General features: G+C 47.2%; 1 protein-coding gene across 2 annotated transcripts in view; it reads right to left on the minus strand.

Annotated features, from left to right (window-relative positions):
• Window positions 1-19654, minus strand: part of LOC125954037 (protein N-terminal glutamine amidohydrolase) — a 37916-nt gene that overhangs the window by 17469 nt on the left and 793 nt on the right. The window contains exons 1-2 of one of the 2 annotated variants that reach the window (XM_049683988.1): window positions 19183-19267; window positions 17582-18135 (exon numbers count right to left, since the gene is read on the minus strand). In XM_049683988.1, the coding sequence (XP_049539945.1) occupies window positions 17582-17652 (71 nt within the window). In that variant the 5' untranslated portion in view covers window positions 17653-18135; window positions 19183-19267. Of the gene's footprint in view, window positions 1-17581; window positions 18136-19182; window positions 19268-19654 lie in introns of those variants that run through there. The other variant, XM_049683987.1, reaches the window with a different exon arrangement.

The following is a 19654-nucleotide window of genomic DNA, read 5'->3' on the forward strand; positions in this document are numbered from 1 at the left end:
GGGGGGGGGGCTTTGATTTGCTACCTTCACCTCTACACGTGACCTTCATATCCTCGCGGGTCTATTTACGTGAGGCACCTTATTAGCCTTATTGCCGGGAACGGCGGGAACCAGAGTGTTAGAGAGGGGAAAAAGGCCGGGAAAAGGTTTTCCATCCCAGCGGCCATCCTGCACATCCTGTGTGTGTGTGTGTTTGTGAGGGCCGCTGCAGGGCCCTCAGCCGGTGACGGTATGGCTCTGTTCATCCTGTTTTTTTTTGCTTTGCTTTGCTTTCTACCGGAAACCACGGCTAGCGAGCTAACCGATAGATAGGCACAAGCAGCAGGCCAGGCCTTCCGCTAGCATCCGCTAATGGAAAAATAATTAGTTATATTTTGGGCCCTCCACCGAGGGCATCGATGGACAGGGCCGGTCGATGGTCATCGACGGTGGGCCCGGTATGCGCAAATCATAATTAGCAAAAAATCGGTAATTGCATGTCGTTTTCGAGGAGCCGAAGCTCGAGCGTGCACCTGGATTTCAATCTAAATGATGTTCTTCTTCGTTTATTCCCGGGTTTACACCTTCGAGCCAACGGCTCTTTGAACCTGTTAATGGTGAAAGGAAGGAGTGGTGAAGCGATTTCGCGAAAAGCTTCCCCTCCCCCTTCAGTTAACATCCATCGACATTTCCATTTTCCATTTTCATCACCCTCATCAATGTGATGCGATGGGCGCAGGTAATGGAGATACGCATTCATCTGGAGTGCGGCAAAACGAATCGACCGATAGGTGTGGAGTGACAGGGGAAAAGCTTTTCAATCTTCACGCCTTCCCCCTACACACACACACACACGCGCGCGCGTGCGGTGGAATTTCCGCATAAAGGTGGAAACGAACGACGAAAGCTTTTCATCACTCCGGGGATGCTAAGGGATCCTAATGCGGCCGAGCGACGCTCCACGGGCTGGTTTCACGTCACGCATATTGTTGTCGGTTGCGTGACTCACACGACGACGACGCACGGCGACGAAGGGGCGCGGCACATACCTAACTAACTTCTAACAGCACCTCTTCTCTGACATGGGTACAAGGTCAAACCGAGGAGAAGCCGAGGATTTTCTTTGCCAACTTCGAAGCACATCTCGCCCCGTCCAAAAGTTGAGCAGTACGTGTTGAGCCACGGACTCGAACTCTCGGTTTTTCGGGCCGGTGACCGCCAAAGAGACCGATCCACCGATAGCTAAAAGCCCCCCTTTTCGTTCTGTGCTTGAAACCATCGTTGGAACCGACCGGACCACCGGAGTTTCATAGCCGATACCAACCAGACGATGGCACGGATTCGCTGGTCGTACGCGTCGCGTGGCGTGGCGTCGTCGTTTGATAAAGAAATGGCATTATTAAACTTTTTCGTTTGGATTTTGCATTCGCTCGGCTTCTGGCTGGCTGGCTGGCCGTAAATAATGATGTGGATTATGTTCGCAACCTCGTAAGGTATTGCAAACCGAAACAAAAAACCGCAGAACAGAAACAGGAGGACAAAAACCAGTCGGAGTCGGAGTGCCCGTAGCTGAACGACGCACGCACCGGTGAAGGACACGTGCATTTTGAGCCACGAAAGCCACAAAATTTGGTACGACGAGCCGAAAGTAATGAAATCGGACGAGGTGGATCGGTGGTTATCGCTGAGTTTCGATCGCATTTTCCGACAGCAAAACGGAAGAGCAAACGGTGGAAATGTGGAACTCGTTATGTGTGACCCGGATTGTTCGAAAGCACAGCTCGAACAGCGACAGCGAGATACGAAGATAATGACTGACCATCGGAGGATCAAGAATCCAGTGTTCCATCACATTCATTATTCGTCCTTGCGGTGTTATGGTCGGTCGTTTGCAGGACGAGAATCCTAACCCCGCGATGACGCCTTTATAGAATGTTTGTTAATTTGTTAGTCAACAATATTTAAGTATTATTTTAATTGTAGAATAAACATAAAAATAAATTCTACGGGATGTAGAAAAATTATTAAAAGTATCAGGGTTAAATGTACCCGGGTACATTAAATAATTCTAAATGTTCTTTATTCAGGTATCGACTTCATGACAACTCCATGATGTTATTGTTATTTTTATTTTTCTTCTTGCTTCAGACTCTATTAGTTGTATAAAAGCTATTGAACCATCCAAATAAAATTTAAAAAGGTTGACTGAAAATGCAAATAATTTTACCGGTGATAAATCCACACACTTTTGAACTTTGATTTCATTTGAAAATGGATAAAATTCCAATAGCAAGGATGCCCTGTATGCAGTAGTGGACAGCAACAGCTACTGGGTGTAACAAATTTACCTAAACTTATTTGCGTTACAACAGCCATTTACAGAACAAAAATATTTAACTGAATCCGAAATGCGATGCCTATAAATATTCTCCCTTAATAAACAATGAATTTTCATTTCAAGCAGTGTTGTAATGTCTAATTATAATTTAATTACAGTTGATAACTACTTCTAATGGTGTGCAGGTTGCAATAAACGACAAAATATTTCCACCAACCAAACCAACCAGCAGCGCTATCGGGACAGAATGTTTTATCATTCAGGGCCACAAAATTCAATTTCATTCTGGTATTTACCAAAACCACCGAACCGTACCCCGGACTGCACCGGTGTGCTCCCTGATTGAAGGCGAAATAAATTCCTCCCGGAGAAATACCTAGCTCATCTCTGCCGAATTCACGGCTCTCCCGGACTGGCGTCGATGGATCCTAAACGCATTTTCCAACCCGGTTCCATCCACACCACCTGAACGCAGCACCCGCTCTCATCCGCTATCTCGAGGGAATAAAACAATTCATCACCAACGGTGTGTGTCTGCGTCCTTGTCACCTTCGGCGTTCTTCGAGCAACACAGAGGCAGGACCGAACGCCGGGGAGGGGTTTTCCTCCGACAAACGATCCACCATCCCATCATCATCGGACGACGCAACATGTTTATCACGAAGAAAGAACCCCAAAGAGCCGCACACGCACGCATACACACACAAGCGACAAAAAAACGGAGACATTCAGACACCCTAGCTAGGATTTATTCAAATAAATTCCAACTCTTCTTCGCCAATTTCGCCATGCCGGGTCGCATCCCAGGGGTGTCCAAAAAGAAGACCGAGACCGAGACCGAGAATCGATTATCCGGCACCTTTGCAGCGATCCTGCTTGAAGAAGGCTTGAAGCGAAGCGCGAACCCAGCGAACGTTGTCTCCATCAATGTCCACTTCTTCTTCAGTCCGTGAGCTGAGGTTCCGTTTGCTGAAGTGAGGTGCGGCGAATGCTAAGGTCGGGAGCTCTCGCATCGACACGCTGCTACACTCCAAGCCTTTTCCACGAAAGGCTTTGAACGCATTTGTTTATCCTACACCGGGCCGGGCCGGGCCGGGCCGGGCCGGGCCGGTCTTTGCTGGCTCTGCCTTTGGCATCGGATTGAAGCGAGTGGTTTGGGTTTGGGATGGCACCAGCACCCAAAGAGCAAGGAACAAGGAACACTAGGCTCGGTCTATCGATGTCGCGCTGTGGGACGGTTCTTCACAATGCGGATGGAGGATGAAAAATTCACATCGAATTATTCAAATCATGACAACGGCATTATGGACGAGATTGCATATCGTTTCGAGTTTGGGGCTCACCGTGCTCCGACGTGTCTGTGTGTCGCGTGTGTCTATATAACTGCTGCCCCGGTCTGGTATTACCCAGGTATGTCACGCTTATCTAGATATGCCTGGAGTGGAGTGGAGTGGCTGCTGTGAAGCTGTTCTGGAGCTGCAATTGAGATGCGAGTATGCGATACCCACACTACATTGAATGCTTTGAATGAAAACAATTTAATGGAGCAGCTGCTTTGTACTGCCACATACACATCTTCAGCTTGCCAGCATTTTATTGTAAGGCAGAGAGACCTTCTGGGCTACAGGAAAGCTGTTTTCTTACGAATAACAATGTGAGGTAAATGCGACAGATTCATTCCAGTGAACACCATACTGACCAAAGGTACAGCAGCTGAGCCGCTTCGCTGTCCTTTGAAGATAATTCCAAGAAATCCGATGTCTTCGGGTCGGTCAACGGTTCGGAAAATGCTATCATCCAATATAGAGCCGCGGTTTGGTTCCCGCATATCCGCGCATGGTCCGACATGCAGATAAATCTTCCCAGACAGTAAACGTCTACGACACCCGAGCTCCGGAGGTGGCGGATAAACATCGGCATACACCAACTGCTGAATGATACACCGATCATTCACCCCACCGGAGTGGAAGAGCAGCGCGGTCGTCGTCTTTGATCCGCCCGATCATTGTGCGCAACGGTGATCGGTCAAAGGTTGTCGCTTTTCGCATATTTTTATCCCAGCCACGTGGGAGTAGCTGTCCGCTGCGGGCGTTGGGGTAAGCTTAGCGTTGTGGGTGTGTGGTATGAATGAAATGTGATGGAATGTGACAGTCTTCGAAAAATGGTGGCTGACTGCGTGGCACAACAATCGATCACCTCACGCGACCAACCCAAAACCTTGTCAACCCATTGCTGCCCCATTGCTGGAACGGTAAAAATGGGAATTTGCATTTAATTTAAATGGAAATTAGCGGTCCAATCGTTGCGGTTTTTTGTTTTGATGCTTGTTTCTGTTTCCACTACGTACCCCACGCAGTACTACATGACCATTTTTGGCACAGCAGAGCAATGGCAGAGCAGTGTCGGTGTGGTGTGTAAATTGAGTTGGGAGAGAAAAAGAAATGAAATATACACCAAGGGCAGTAGTGAGTTGGATATGGAAATCTGGAAATTAAGCATAATCGATTATTCAACCTAGTTGTTTACGATTATCCTGCTCGATCTCGTGGATGAACTCATTTCGTTTTGATTAAGCCCACTCCAAAGGGGAGAGAAGAAACCAATAATTCGTTGAAAAAGTAAATTATAAATCCAATTGTGTACTTTGTCATTTGAGATTAATTTATGTTATTTCTTTATTTTATTATTAGAGGATAAACTTTGTTTGCTAAAGTATGCAACTAACTTAAGTTTTTCGGTCGGATTTCTATTTTATTCTCAATGGAAATAACAAGATTAGACCATTTTAATTAATTGAAATATTTTGAACGATTGTTTAAACTGCATCCAGATGCCTCATTATCAACTGGAAAAATAAGGATCTGTTTTTTACGAATGTAATTGATTGCAGTGTAATGAGCTAACGCATTGCATAACAAAAGTAATTTTAATTTGCAAAGCCAAGCTTCACTATGCTATTCACTATGTTATTGGTACATTCTCTCAGATTAGCGATTCAAGTAAATGCTCAACGTGTTCAAAAAGTTTAAAACAAATAGCTCAAAAATAAACCCTGGAAAATCTTATCAGAGAAAATAGCGGTAAATAAAAGAATATGTAAGAGGATAAAACATATTTTCAAACCCTACGTATCGATCCTTATAAGAGTAATATATTATCTAAAAGCATTAATCAATCAATCAATCAGAAGTAATAAATGCATGAATACTTTCAAAATTCCAATGAAATCAAAAAGAAAGAACGTACAAAATTAATCACTAATCGAAATAAATGAAAGGGATAAGAAGACCCGAAACAGCGCAAGCCATTAATTAATAAGACGAAAGCGTTTAGAGAAGAACTTGAGATCATCAATCATTAGGCCGAGAATTGGGGTATCAATTAAACGCAGAAGTTCTAGAGTCCCGTCCCTTTGTAAGCTTAAAAAGTGATCGGAAACAGAAACTTCCAACCGTGGGCCTGCCATTGTTTTCCGTTCAACTGTACTATCCATTTCAAGCAATTGCTCCCTTTCCCATCCCGTTGCGTCTTCCTAGGTGAAACGAAAACCATGTTTCCGTTGCATAAATCATGTACTTTCGATAGCCAGTGTTCCCCCCCTCGGGCTCGCAGCCCAAGCCCATCCGACTTCCGGAGTCCATGGCCGGTTCAAATCCAATCCAAAAGTGTCAGGAATGCAACACGGCGGGTGGGCGGTGGCGAGAATCATCGTCTGCACTTGCCACACCACGGGCATGTGCAACAGTTTAGCCGTGCTCACTTGAACCTCGCCCTGATCTCATCGCAAAGAGTGTAGTAGCCCCTTATTACCTCTCGACTCGCTCGACTCGGCCACTAGAGCTCGCCCTTCAAGGCGCCCCACGTCCCTGGACCACGGAAATGGGGTCCATCACCTTCCTGCGAAGTGGTATCCGCTTTCGAAAGGAAATCACTTTGATATATGAGGTCGAGGGTGCCCCCTGCACGAAGCGTGTATATGCCCGAAACATCACACATCACGACCAACGTGGGTCAACACCGTCGGTGCTTCTTCTGAAGAGCGCGTAAATTATGGGTACGTGACCATCAGCAGGACCATCTCGCATCGCAGTCAGTATCGTCCGCAGGAGCCGACGATGGATCGTTATCGTCCCAAAAAGGGCACCATCACCACCAGTACCAGCACCATGAGCACCATGAGCACCTTTGTTGGCCAACATCGGTGGTAGCCTACATTGTTGCGTTAACACTGACCTCCTCACAAACACACACACACACACACACGAGGCGACCGAGGCCAGCCAACGAGACTTCGGCGCCAACCGCGCGATGGCGACGATGCTCCTGGATCCTGGGCAACGCGTCTAAGCGCACCGAAAAGGCTGTAAAGCGCTCCTTATTATGGGTTAACATGCGATGGGTGCGGAGGGTATTAGAGGCCTCCAGGCGCCAGTGACCAGTGTGTTTGCGAAGGGCTGGGTACGAGGGCAGACCTCACACAAAGTTCCGGTGAGTTTTTTTTTTCTGGCCCCCTTTTATGGACTCCCGTCGTCGTATTCGTCAGCTCGTTAAACGCGCTTTCAGGGCCCACCTCAGGGGTTCCACATTGGTTTCGATGCGTACGCACCAGGTATGCGTCTTTAAGTTCTTTAAAACAATCAACTTCCGGTCTACGGAAAGCGGAGCAGACTGTTATCTCCCGGAAGGTAGGCCACCCGAATTATGCAGCGATTTTATTGTGGGTTTTTGGGGAAGGCTGCATGTGTGCACATCCCGTGGTGACTTATTAAATTAATCAACCAACGAGCGCTCTGTCCAGACTACCAGTTGGTTTCGCGTTTTTTTACGGAACATGGTACTGTCCGCTGGGACCTGGGAGTAAAGCTTATTGCCGAGGATCATGCGAGCATATTTCCATGAAACCTTCACCGTGTATAGCGATTAGTCGGGCCCAGCCGTCCCAGTCAAACCGTGTGTGTGTGTGTGTATGTGTGTGCGTCCTTTTTATCTTAATCTTGTACGCGAAAAAGACTAATCATAACGCATCAAAACGCAAACTGTGCATTAGAATACACGAGCGCTCGTGTGGCGATGCCATAAGATTGATGATTAATATAGTTTACAATAGTGTGTATAATATAGTTTATAATATAATTTACTTTCACTCGTATAAAGTTACAATTTGTACGCTTACACGCTGCAGCAAAATGAGAAGAAGAAGAAGAAGAAGAAGAAGAAACCATCGTTTGATTGCTTTTGGATATGAATAAATAAAGCATAATTTGATATGAGACCGTGATCGACCGTGCTTTAAAGCCTTCAATGACGCCTTTCTCTCTCCTCATGCCAATCGCAAGTGTACCATAAAAAGGTACCCAAAGATCAAAAAACATACGACGCACAAAGTGTGTGTGTGTGTGTGTGTGTGTGCATGACGCGCACTCTGCTGATGAGGACAAGAGAGAGAGAGACGACTACGAACACGATAGCCTTTTGTCACACCATAAAAGCCAATGCGCGGCGCGAGTGGTACTTCGAAACAGTGGCTGCAATGCACGGTAAAAGTAGCCTCCGGGGCTAAGGCACCAGCACCATACATACTCGCGTACATGTACATGCTGATGCTCTGTATGCTACACATGCTTGTGCTCTTCCTTGGTGGTCGTTGAAGTAGTAGTCGCCGTGAAGCAGCGGTGCAAAGCGGTCCACCATCGGCAAGTTCAAATTGCATATCTCGCGTGTGCAGCCGGTGGCCGGCCCGGCTTGCATGGCGGCATTCTCTCCTCTCTGGTCAGCATGCCGAGTCAATTTCGCGTAGCAATATCAACAGCTTCAAGTGCAGCACTAGTGCACCCCGGGACCGCACCAAATTGCTGGTGCAAGATTGCTGGTGTAGCGTGCGATGCTCGGTGAACTTTGATTTCGGCGTTTTTTGGATCCCGCGTGGCCGTGGCCGTCATAATCATTCTAAATCGGTTTTCGGTTGTTAGGAAAGTTTCATCGCTTGATGCTGATTGGAATGTGAGCAGGAGCCGTAACCGAAACCGGGATAGTAAAATGTAATGGGATACATGTTTTGCTTGCAATTTCTCAAAATAATACACGGTTTATGTGCACTTCTTGCCAAATTATCCCCAACTTTTTTGTTTGAAGAGATTCTTCATTTTTTTTGTTATATGGTTTTTTGGGTTTTTTTGTATTGTGCAGTGTTAAAGTGTTTTTAAACCGTATACCAAAGTCCTTTTAAGTTATCCTTTTAAGTTATTTTTCCAATTTTCCTTTTAAGTTATCTATTCAAAAACTTTGATTTACGTTTTTTTTATGATTTTCCCTTTACTTTTACTGTTTTTTCTTGACTTCTTGACTTTCTCCAATGAAACTCTTCGACTGCTCTAGCTGCATTGCTATGTGTTGCAAACGGTATTAAAAATTCCTGCTTTTCTTGCTTTCTGCCCAAATATGTTTCGTTCTCTTTTGCATCATCGTTATTCAAATTAAATTAATTTCCCTCTCACGCAAATGCCTGCGCACGTTTCTACTATCTTACCAAGGCAGCTCATTCCACTCCGAACGAAGGCATTTTCATTTCACTTCGTTTCGCAAACCTCAACACACACACATCCCCAAAATATGTGCCTGGCAGTTTGCGAATCGCAAAATCATTCGAACGCATGCAAATGAAGCAGTTTGGCTAGACCTTCCTTGCAAAGGCACTCGGTACGGTTGACCTACATTTCAGCAACTGAGCTAAGCCAATCCCGGCCGTGCCACTGGTCTGGTCAAGGCTCTAGCCAGATCGAAGCTTGGAACTGTCCTGCAAGCCGTTTCGCAGCACAACTTCCAAAATCGTGCCCGAGCAGCGAATAATGAAAATGAATTATTCCTAAAGGCCTGAAAAGAAGGGAGGTGGAGAGACAAAGAGAGATACGTACAAAAGGGAACGCTTTCACGTTCTAACATCTGAACGCTGAACTGTAGGAGAGTAAAACCGAACCGAACACAAAAGAAAGTACTTGTCATTCAATAATGGCAGAATGTCATAGAGCACACCCGGTTCAGCATAAAAGAACATGTGAACCACACACAACGTGAGCCGAAGGTTCAATCGCAATACACCTTCAACGACTGTTCAATGTCGCTCAATAAAGAAGTACGAAATAAAGTTTCGGAAGAGGCCAAAAACCATGTTCCCCGGAGAATTCGTGAAATTCATTGCCCAACACAGACATGTGCAATGGAAACGGCCGACAAAGCACACCCATCATCAAGTAGTCCGGCGAACAAATGACCTTTTGCCAGGAGGAGCAGGAGAAGGTTAACTGATCAACGGCCGCGTGTGTAACAGCGCACAAACGGGACCGTTTTTCTGATTCTGTCTGGCGCTGAAGCACCTTCCGTTTCCGTTCGATTACATTCCTGATGCTGCTGGTGCTTCTGCTCGGCAGCTCGGAATGCCCCGTGAACCGTACCGAAAACGATTGGCCATAATGAACTTTTATCCTTATGTTTATCCCAACTCCGTGACGAACCGGCACCGGTACGGTAGGGAATGAAGAAGCGACCTCGAACGTGACACAATAAAGGTGAAGCTGTGAAACATCATCATCACCATCATCATCATCAGCAGCAGCAGCAGCAACAGCAGCTTCATCGACATTAGCAAAAACAAAAAGGTCAAATACGGTTCACTGGTGCAGTGGATTGCCTTCCAATTCGCCAGAACTCGGTTGGTGGAAGTGGTGGACTATAACAACAACCTTCATTCCCTCTCTTTATCTCGACAACAGTGACATGTTCTGTATGCAGCAGCGCATCAGCAATCAGCCTCCCCGCAAAAAAAAATTGGCCAACAGTGCAGCAATCGCAAAAAGAAAATCACTTCACACATTCGGCCAAAGGACGTCCGCCTTTGGCACCGACGTCGTAATGTGTAAGACTCGTTTGGAGGAGAGCGGTTGTTCATCTCTCGATGTATGCCAACGGCAACGAACGACGGCGCGCCATTAGGAATCGCAGGCAGAACCATAAAAAAAGGATGTGATTGGAAAGAGAATCACGCATCTTATTGACCCCCGTACGTGGCGGACGAGAGGATGAACAGCGGCGTACATTCTTGATCTCCGAAGCTCGTGGAGTGTGGAGTGTACACTCCATGAAAGCTCGCCCTGCTCGACCGCAACCGGATACACTCGACTGACTCGAGGAGCAGAAGCCCCCGAAAAAAAAACGAAAAGAAAAGAACAAACCCCCTACACAACCCATTACCGAGCATATCTGCATTAGGAGCATGTTCGGATGGGAAGGTTAAAGCAAATCGAACAGCAAAGGAAGCAGCAGCAGTGAGACAAGGACCAGACTGAAGGCAGCAACTCGCTAGCATGTAGCGCGCTAACGATATCACTGCTCGTGGGAGATGGGAAGAGCAAAAGCTTCCCCCACCCAAAAAGTGGCCATCTCGCCTATTGAGACCAATGTCTGGCTGCTCCTAACCCCTCCCCGGGGGGAAGGACTACGTGGTGAAGCATCGAGCGTTTTGGGACGGGGGGCGGTAGGCGACATAAGCCTACCGAATGGCGAAACACTATTCAATGGCCTGGGGGGCAATTCAGCCGGATGATGGCCGCTTTTCCGCTAGCTGCTGCTGCGTCGTCCGTTGCCCCCGGTACGCTCCTACGTCTTTGGCACTTTATCTTGCACGCTCGTGCTCGGTTGTGGAATCCCAACCCACCGCTCTACCTCCTCCCTCCGCCATTGTGCTGGTCTGGGCTACTGTACGTGAATACCGTTCAGGACTAATGTTCCCCGCCCGAGTCGAGTGTGTTGTGTGTGGTGCCGTGTTGTCGTGAAGCATTCGTGACATTTGTGTGTCGGCCAGGCCAGCCACCGAAAGCTGCCGCAAAATCTGCCGCTGATGATTCAATGTCGCGCGCGCACAACAAGCACGCGCACACACACACCAAGGGCACCAAAGAAAAACACATTTCTTTTTGCTCGATGCCGATGCTGGTCGATGTGCTGTGTCTACGGGCCGGTCATAGCTCGTTCTGCTTCTGCTGCTGCTGCTCGTTGGTTCGAGCATACTGTTTGAAAGGTTGCGGTCGATCGAACCGAACGATGCGCGGCTACTACAGGAGGAACAGGACAGGGGCAAAATTAAACAGAGAAGCAGGTCAAATTGACAAGGCTAAAAGCAGGTTAAAAAGGTTATTTGTGCGGTCAGCTATCGCACACAGCCATATCCTGGTGAGACCGTTCGTCGCCGTCACCGTCACCGTCACCGGCGGTGCCGGTTTGCCGCAGAAGCATCCAAGATGGCTTGATATAATTTAATGTAGAAAATGAAAACTGAAATGCTGACAGCAGCACGTAAAATAAGAGGGGCATGGTAGATTATTTAATGTGTCGGTATGAAAGTCTTCTTCATTGATTAAATCATTGATTAAATTGCACGCCTATCAGGTTGTTGTGTTACCTTTGCAAACTGTAATTAAGGATATTAGCGATGAAAGATGTAAATACTAAAAACGAAAGTTCGATATAGAACTTGCGTAGAAGAAAGAACGAAGGTAAGTATGAAATAACCAAAGGACATAACAAATAATGATCAATGACGAATTGTGTACTAAAAAACCTGAAAATTTAAAACGACTAACTGATTGATAATTTTAGTAACTATGTTCCAATATATTCAACTTATAAAGTTTGCTACTTTTTGTAACATATAAATAAAAAATACATTTTGAAAAGAATCAAATAGAGTCAAGAAAAAAACACGGAAAGCCCGAAAAAAGCAGTGCTTATAAAATTTAATGTTAGTATATTTTAGAAAAGGATGAAATTATGTTAAAAAGGCGTAGAAAAAATCGTTAACATAGAAGCGAAAAGACGGTTATAAAGTGCAAAGCTAAGGAACGAGCAAATTTTAATGAAACTCCTACGAAATAGCATAATAACATTCCGTCCGATGAACTATTCAAAAGAAGAGAAACCTCGCAAACGATAGCAAATGAAAAGCACAAACAGGCGGAGCAAAGAAAAATAATATATCCATAAAGCACTTCTTGGGAAAATCTCGACCCCCTCGGGGGTAAATGTAAATTCTGATAACGATCACATCCTTGGGGGGGGGGGGGGGTTTCATTCCTCCATCCATTACACTCGACATAAAGTACCAGGGCCCCGACCAAATCAAAACTGCCACAAAAGTAAATGCAATATTCGGCACAAAGGCCTTTACAAAATCCAGAGCCCTAGAGAGTAGACGCTAGAGAAGAAACGCAACCGCAGCCATCAAATCACTCTGCAGCACCCATTAGGTGTAAAAGAAACAGAGCGTATCTTTCTCTCTCTCTCTCTCTCTCTCTCTCTCTCTCTCTCTCTCTCTCTCTCTCTCTCTCTCTCTCTCTCTTTCTTCCTTTTTCTGTCATACCTCTTAAAAGAGCAAAAATGTAATATCAACCATTCAGCCGACATCCAGAGTAGCCAACAGGGCTAGTAGACATTCCCGAATTTTCTACTACGTCATACTAGAGCGATGCAGGGCGGCGGTAAGTCTAATATACCAACGGCGCCAAAATACTTGCTACTCATTTGGTGTACTACTGCCGCCGGTGCTGCACCGTTGGTATTACGAATCGGAACGGCAGCAAAGTAGCAATTCTTCGGATGAACCCGGTAAGGACACTTCTCGGAAAAATGCCCACGTGGTCCCTTCGACGGTAACGGCCGATGAGCCCGGATAATGACGAGCATGTCAAAGACAGCGAACGGGCTCGTTGGTACTCGTTAGGCAGAAACGTTCGCAGATAGCATAAAACCCGGGACTGGACACCATTACGCTACGGGTAGTAGAATGTCAGAAGATATACGCACCAGGAGTCACCGTCAAACGGTCAAGCAAAGGTTACTCCACACACACACACATACACAAACACATACGCAACCGAAGGTTATTTCCTTTTACCGCATGTGACCCCGCACCGGGGGGGGAGGGCATTCCATGCTGGTTTATAAACAAAAATGCCCGGGTTGTCCGGGGGTTTGCCCGCGTGTCCCGCGTCTTCGACACCTTTCCATTTGCGCCAGCGCATGGCATGTTCCACCTCGATTCGTTTACCTACAACGCCCCTATCACCTCTCCACCTCCCGAGGGAGTTGACACACAGGAATGCCGGGCCAATCTTCTTCAACACCGATGGCACCTCCGATGGCACTTACTTTCGTGATGAAATTACGTGGATGTAATGGAAATGAAGTTAATAGGTGAAATGCGCGCCGGACCATACATTTCATTTCATGCCGTGCCAAGCGATACCATTCCGCATCATATCGACAGCGTCACAGCGCACGGCCAGGAATCCAGCAAAGCTGTCGCCCAGATCAGAACGCTATCTTGAGTAATGACGGTTTGGTTTACCGTTTTCGGTGGCCTGATGGACTCCTGCCGGCCGCGATGCTGATACAGAAACCATACAATTAGTATGTGCATTATTACAGGAATGCTTTCCAGTGCTTCTGGCATGCATCGTCACGATATTATATGAATTTGTATGAATTACGTTTTATAAGCAACGTCTGGAATTGTGTTGTGCTGTAGCATTAAAAACTCATTAAAATTATTACTGTTTGGGTTGTAAATCAGAATGTTAACAAACGGAAACAAACTTTTAGTCCTAAGGAATCAAGTGGTAAAGATTTTTTGTAGAAAGAGTTACGATACCCGTTTCAAAATGTATGATGAAAAGTATTGATGTATTTAAATATACAAAAAATCACAAGGATCCAATAGGAAATAGCAATCACGTCGACAATTTGTCCTTTAATCACGAACAGAACATTTACTAGCGGTAACCACAATTCAACGAATGATTGAGTGGTTTGCATCAAGTGAAACAAATCAATCACAGCTTCTTGACATGCATTTGACAACTGCTGATTTGAGCGACAAGATTGACTGATCGTCCACTTTGGCCAGGATTGACACCGTGTTTGAAGTATCGGATAAAAATACAGTCGATCATCGGATCGATCTAGGATTTTACATTCTGTCGTGAGTCGATAACATGTCCGTAAAATTAAAATTTATAACAAAAAATTAAGCTGCGCTCTGGGACTAACGTATGCGTTGCTTTTTATTCATGCGTATTACAGATACTTATGGCTATTAACTACATTGTAAAAATATATTCTTTGCAACAATCGATACGAAATGCTGCTTTCAGAAACTTCGAAATCGCCGGAAATTGATTATAAAGACGATTAGCGAAAGTTGATAGGCGGATCAGCAATATTTGCTGCGATAAGCCACAAAAGAAACTAACTAATTCCCACAAAGCTCGATGGTAATGGCTTCTTCTTAGAAGATTTTGAATTGATTCGCCAACACGCGCTATTCAAAAGCGAAGAACCACCCCAAAAGTTCTAAACCAAAAACGAAACCCCTCATAAAATGATATTTTCATTTCGCTATCCTGCGCATTAATGTTCCATTCGAAAATAAAAGAGACGATGGGTGGTGATCGTGCGTCCGTCCATCCGGTGGTCCGCAATTCCTTTCCGCAATCAACACAACCGGTACGGAAAACGGAACGTAACAGCAGCAATCACCGGGAGGGCGGGGCACCACCCCCCGGCCCAAAACGGATATCCCGGGCAAATTAACAAATACAAACCGGGTGCGCTCTAAAAGAGGAAGAAATTTGTAGATTTCTGAAACGGCATAAGGGCTGGGGCATGGGCCTTGCAGGGGTTCCTTTCCTTTCAGCCAAAGGATTACAGGATTCGGCGGGATTCCCTTTGAAGATGTAAAGCCGCACGCACCCTGCACGCAAAACCGTTCCGGCCACATCCGGTCAAGCGCTCCTCAAATCCACGATTTCTTGCGCCTTCTCTTCTCTTCGAGTGCCAGTGTGAGTGAGAGAAGGCAACCGCGGGGTCTACTACAACCGGAGCGCCAATCCTAATCAAGGATGTGGATTCGTAAATGCGCCGGAATGTCTGAGTAGGTAGCTCGTGGTTTGAGCTTTCGGTTTCTTCGTTTTTGGCGGCTTCGTTGGTGTGCGTTGATTGCGTTTCCGCACTCTCGGCGTAAGTGGATAGTGGGCACTGCTCAAATTAACCCGGTAATTTCGTCAGTATCCTCATTGTAAAAGGGTCACCCGTAAAATTGCGCGGGATTCCTCTATTTGCCCATCCTTAAAGACCCCCGGAACTGCTTAAAAGATGTATTCATTTTTCCATTTGGGGAGAGATGGGTTTGATTTTCTTTTGGAGAAAAAGGGAAGCGGGATGAGGGGAATAAATTAAGTCTTTTGTGGATAAACATCTTAAAGCGAGAGTAAACATACGCGCGGCATGCAGTGTTGCGTCTGCCGTAGATTTATCTCATATCGCCACGTTTATGGCTGGCAAAGCCTCACGTAAGCTGAGACCTCCCTGGCCTAGGCCTGGTGTGGTGTATGTATTTGTGTGTGTGTGTGTTCTGTTACCCTGTCTGCTTGAGTCTGGCTTGGTAGCAGCAAAACTTTGTGTAGCGCATGTTTCTGAGAAACAGCACGGCCCAAGACCGCGGTGACGATGAACGAGTTAGAGTCACATAAGCTTGTATCGGATTAATGGAGAGAAGGGAAGTAAGATTTATGCTTGGCCTCCCCCCGAAAAACGGTGGTGGTGGTGATGGTAATGGCCAAACAGACAATTTGAGCAATTTGCCAAGTTATTTAAGAGTCCGAGCAGACATTCCACTTTAACGTTAAATTTGGTTAATACACACGAGCAGCTGACGAGCCACATTTTGCTTCTTATTAAGGTTGGAGGGGGGTTTGGTTGAATTTTTGGATAGAAATTTATGGAACTCAATTTATCATCTGATAAACAAGAGCGAGCTCACGCTTGCGACTAACTAACAAACAAACCATTCGTCTTCTTCTGCTTGCTTTCGAGCGGCTAAAAATGCCGAGACACACGAGAGTGGCAATCAATTCATCATCAAAGCTCCAGTGAGCTCTCGATACGCAGCCTCCCACTGTCCCTAGTGAAGTTTGGAACATTCGTGACGAATTTAGAGGGGGAAAAAAAGTTTTACCAAAGTTGAAAGAAGCTCGTATTATTGTTACTATTAGCATTAGAGCCAACGATAGCGAAAACAATATTACCGCACCACCATTACCCACCCAGCAGTCAGTCGCAAGCTTACGAGCTTCCTGGGCGCACCATAACTGTCCAGGTACAACTTTGTAATCCAATCTAAAGTCGCGACAATGCCACCATCCAACCGAGGGGATTGCTAGTATCTGAGTACGAGCGCGAGGCGAACGGTCGTCCCGTGATGCTTTATTAAACGATGTCCTTTGTCCGGGTCCCCGGAATGCCCTAACGAATGGCATCCATCTCTCGGCGTATAGCGCACCGTCCAGGACATTCGCCACACACCCGGTCGACAGCAACAACGCGATCGCAAGACACACACACACACACACACGGGCGTGCACAGAAAAAGCAACTGAACTTCACTGGAGGGATCTCGCAGCTGCGCCTAAATTGTTCCATCACGCGCTCCACACGTTGCGGCCAATGGCAATGCAGTAAGCAAACAAGGAGCGCGGGAGTCGACTCCGGTTCGCCTTCCGAAGAATGTAGCCCATCTAGCAAAGGCAGCATAAAACATAATCGCAACCTCCGGACCGGGAGGAACGTACATTCTTCCGGTGTAGCAAGGGATTCTACGCATACTTTTTTTTTTGCACATAAACTGGCGGCATTGGGCTCGCTCCCACCGTTCGCATATCCCCGTACCGGGATCGCATCCTCTTGTCCCTTGCAACCGTACAGCGCATTAGAGAGACCGCGAAAGCTCGGTGCCTACTTTTGTTATGAAAAACGGTTGAAAAAAAAACCCGCGCGCCAAAGTCAACTACCAGGCGTCTCCATTTCGAGGTGGGTGGGGAGAGTGGGTGGGCCCGGGTGAACGGCCCGGGGTCGCCGCGTCGTCTCTGTGTCAAAATTATGTTCGCACACATTTGGAGGGCGACGGTCGGTGTTCGGTGGTGCGTAAGAACAACGTCCCAGCGAACGCCGATGCGCTATGATGCTGAAAAGATTGATTTGCACACAACATGGCCGGCGGACGCTTCCACTAGACCAACCTTGGGGGTGGGGGAGCCCTCACCCTTACCCTGTGTCACGAGCCTGGAGCCTGGTGCCGGTGCCGGTGCTCAAACAATGATCCTTCCGAATCCGGGAGGACGGAATAGAAGGACACGGGGAATGATGGGTTTGTTCACTTACCAGTAACACGAAACGTACGAACAGTCGTTGATGTTTGGAAACAGCATAAAGTTGGCATCGTTTGTCGACATTTTCGAAGCCGCTCGGTTCAATTCACTCGTTCGCTCTCACTGTCTGCTCGCCTGCTTCGAGGTTTCCGAGGTCCTGCTCTGCTGCTGCTGCGGTTGCTAATGCTAATGCTGCTTCGCCTCTCAGCAAGGGCCTACTGCGCTTTGTTGTTGTTCTTAGTTACTCTCCCGTAGCATCTATCACGCGGAAACAATGGAACCACTCCCCTACCCACTGCAAATGGGTGGTCGAAGGCGAAAGCTATGTCTCTCGCACATAAACTCACACCCACATACAAACACACACAAACGCGCACACACTTGCACAGAGCAGCGCAACGCGTCGATGTTGATATTACTGATAGACTTCCCTGCTCCTGATCCTACTTCTGCTGCTGCTGCTACTGCTGCTGCTGCTGCTGCTACTACTACACTTCACACTGGGATTCACTCCCGGTTGCTGCTGGTGTGCTGCTGCCGTTTGTTGATCTTTTGGATGCTTCCTTCCTGGAGGGAGGAAGGGGACTTTTATTAGTTTTGCGTTGTTTAGCGAAATGTTGTGGCAGAACACAACGAGCACACACAGATACACATACAAACACACACACACAGACCGTCACAGAGAGACACTCGTGGCACTAGAGTGGCTTATCGAACTGTTTTTGAAATTTCTATTCGCGAGTCACGAAGCGTGCATGCGTCGCTCTCGTGTTTTATGGTGATTTCCCTTCGCCTTTGCGTCGTTACGCCTTGAGGTTTAGGTCAACATTTGGTACGAGATTTGGCCCCCGGCCCCGAGGCGGGTTTGGAGTTAATCAACGCGAGAGTGTGTGTGTGTGTGTGTGTTGTAGAGGGGGTAAGCAAGATGGGCCTCTATTTGGCCCCTAAAAATTGGCCCTTTAAACAAGCGCGCGCACACACGCACACACGCACACTACCTATCGGGTACACGCGAGCACGCACATAATAACACACGATGAATTATAGCTCTGCAGACAGGGCGGCCAAACGGTGGAATGGATTGGTGGCGGAACGGCCAGTACCCCCCACCGGGATGCTGTAGTCTGCTAGACGGGTGAACAAAGAAGCTCCACCTGGCCTGCTTCCCGACGGAGACGGTGCTAGGTAAGGTGAGCAACGTTTGTGTGTCTTGAGCAAACCTAATGATTGATCAGCAGCAGTAGCAGCAGGGTGGCCCCTGATGGGATGATGTGATGGCACAGGAGTAAAATGTTGCGAGCAGACGTAAAGTACTCGATTTCGGGTGAAAACGATGAAAGAAGGGTATGATTGCACGGCACAGAATGGTGTTCAGCTATGCACTCGCATTTAGAGCTGGCTGGATTTGGCAAACAGTATCCGGAATGGCAGAACAGCAGACTCCTGCAGCTCTCACTAGCTCACCCGGGATGGTTCCTGACTTCTGCAAGCGTTTGTCTGTACGCTATCGAGACTATCGGGATGGAAAAGGGGGAGCTAAAGGGAAGCTGGGGAATCCTGGTGGAGTAAAACGGTGCAAAACGGTGGCCACCAAGTGAGCTCAAACGGGCGCACCACACACAACACTACTCTTCATCACAGCGTACACGCGTGACACGGACGAAACGGAAACGGATACGACCGCAAAGCGTGGAAATCGTTCTCGCACTACCGCTGGGTGCTGGGTGTACGGGTCCGATACGGTGATTGTTGCTGCTGCTGCTGCCTCTATCCCGTGTCGTCCTTATTTTTGGGAGGATATGTAGTGACCGTTCTCTTCGTGAGAGAGAAACGGGAGCATAGTATGCTCTCTGTTTTGAGCTGGCAACGAAATCAGCCAGATTTTAGCGCACGCGGCCCCGAGAGTTTGTTGTGAAGCGCACCGCACCGCGTGAGCGACCGTGCCTATGGGGTAGGAAAACATTGGAAACTCATTCGCAGGAGCCGCAGCAGTAGCGACCGGAAAATGCTCCTGCACAACGGCAACGGTTTTCTCCACCAGGAAAACTCGCAAGAGAGAAACCAAAGTGAGCTGGTTGAGCGGTTA

Source organism: Anopheles darlingi, chromosome 3 (assembly GCF_943734745.1).
Source record: "Anopheles darlingi chromosome 3, idAnoDarlMG_H_01, whole genome shotgun sequence".
NCBI classification, from domain to species: Eukaryota; Metazoa; Arthropoda; class Insecta; order Diptera; family Culicidae; genus Anopheles; species Anopheles darlingi.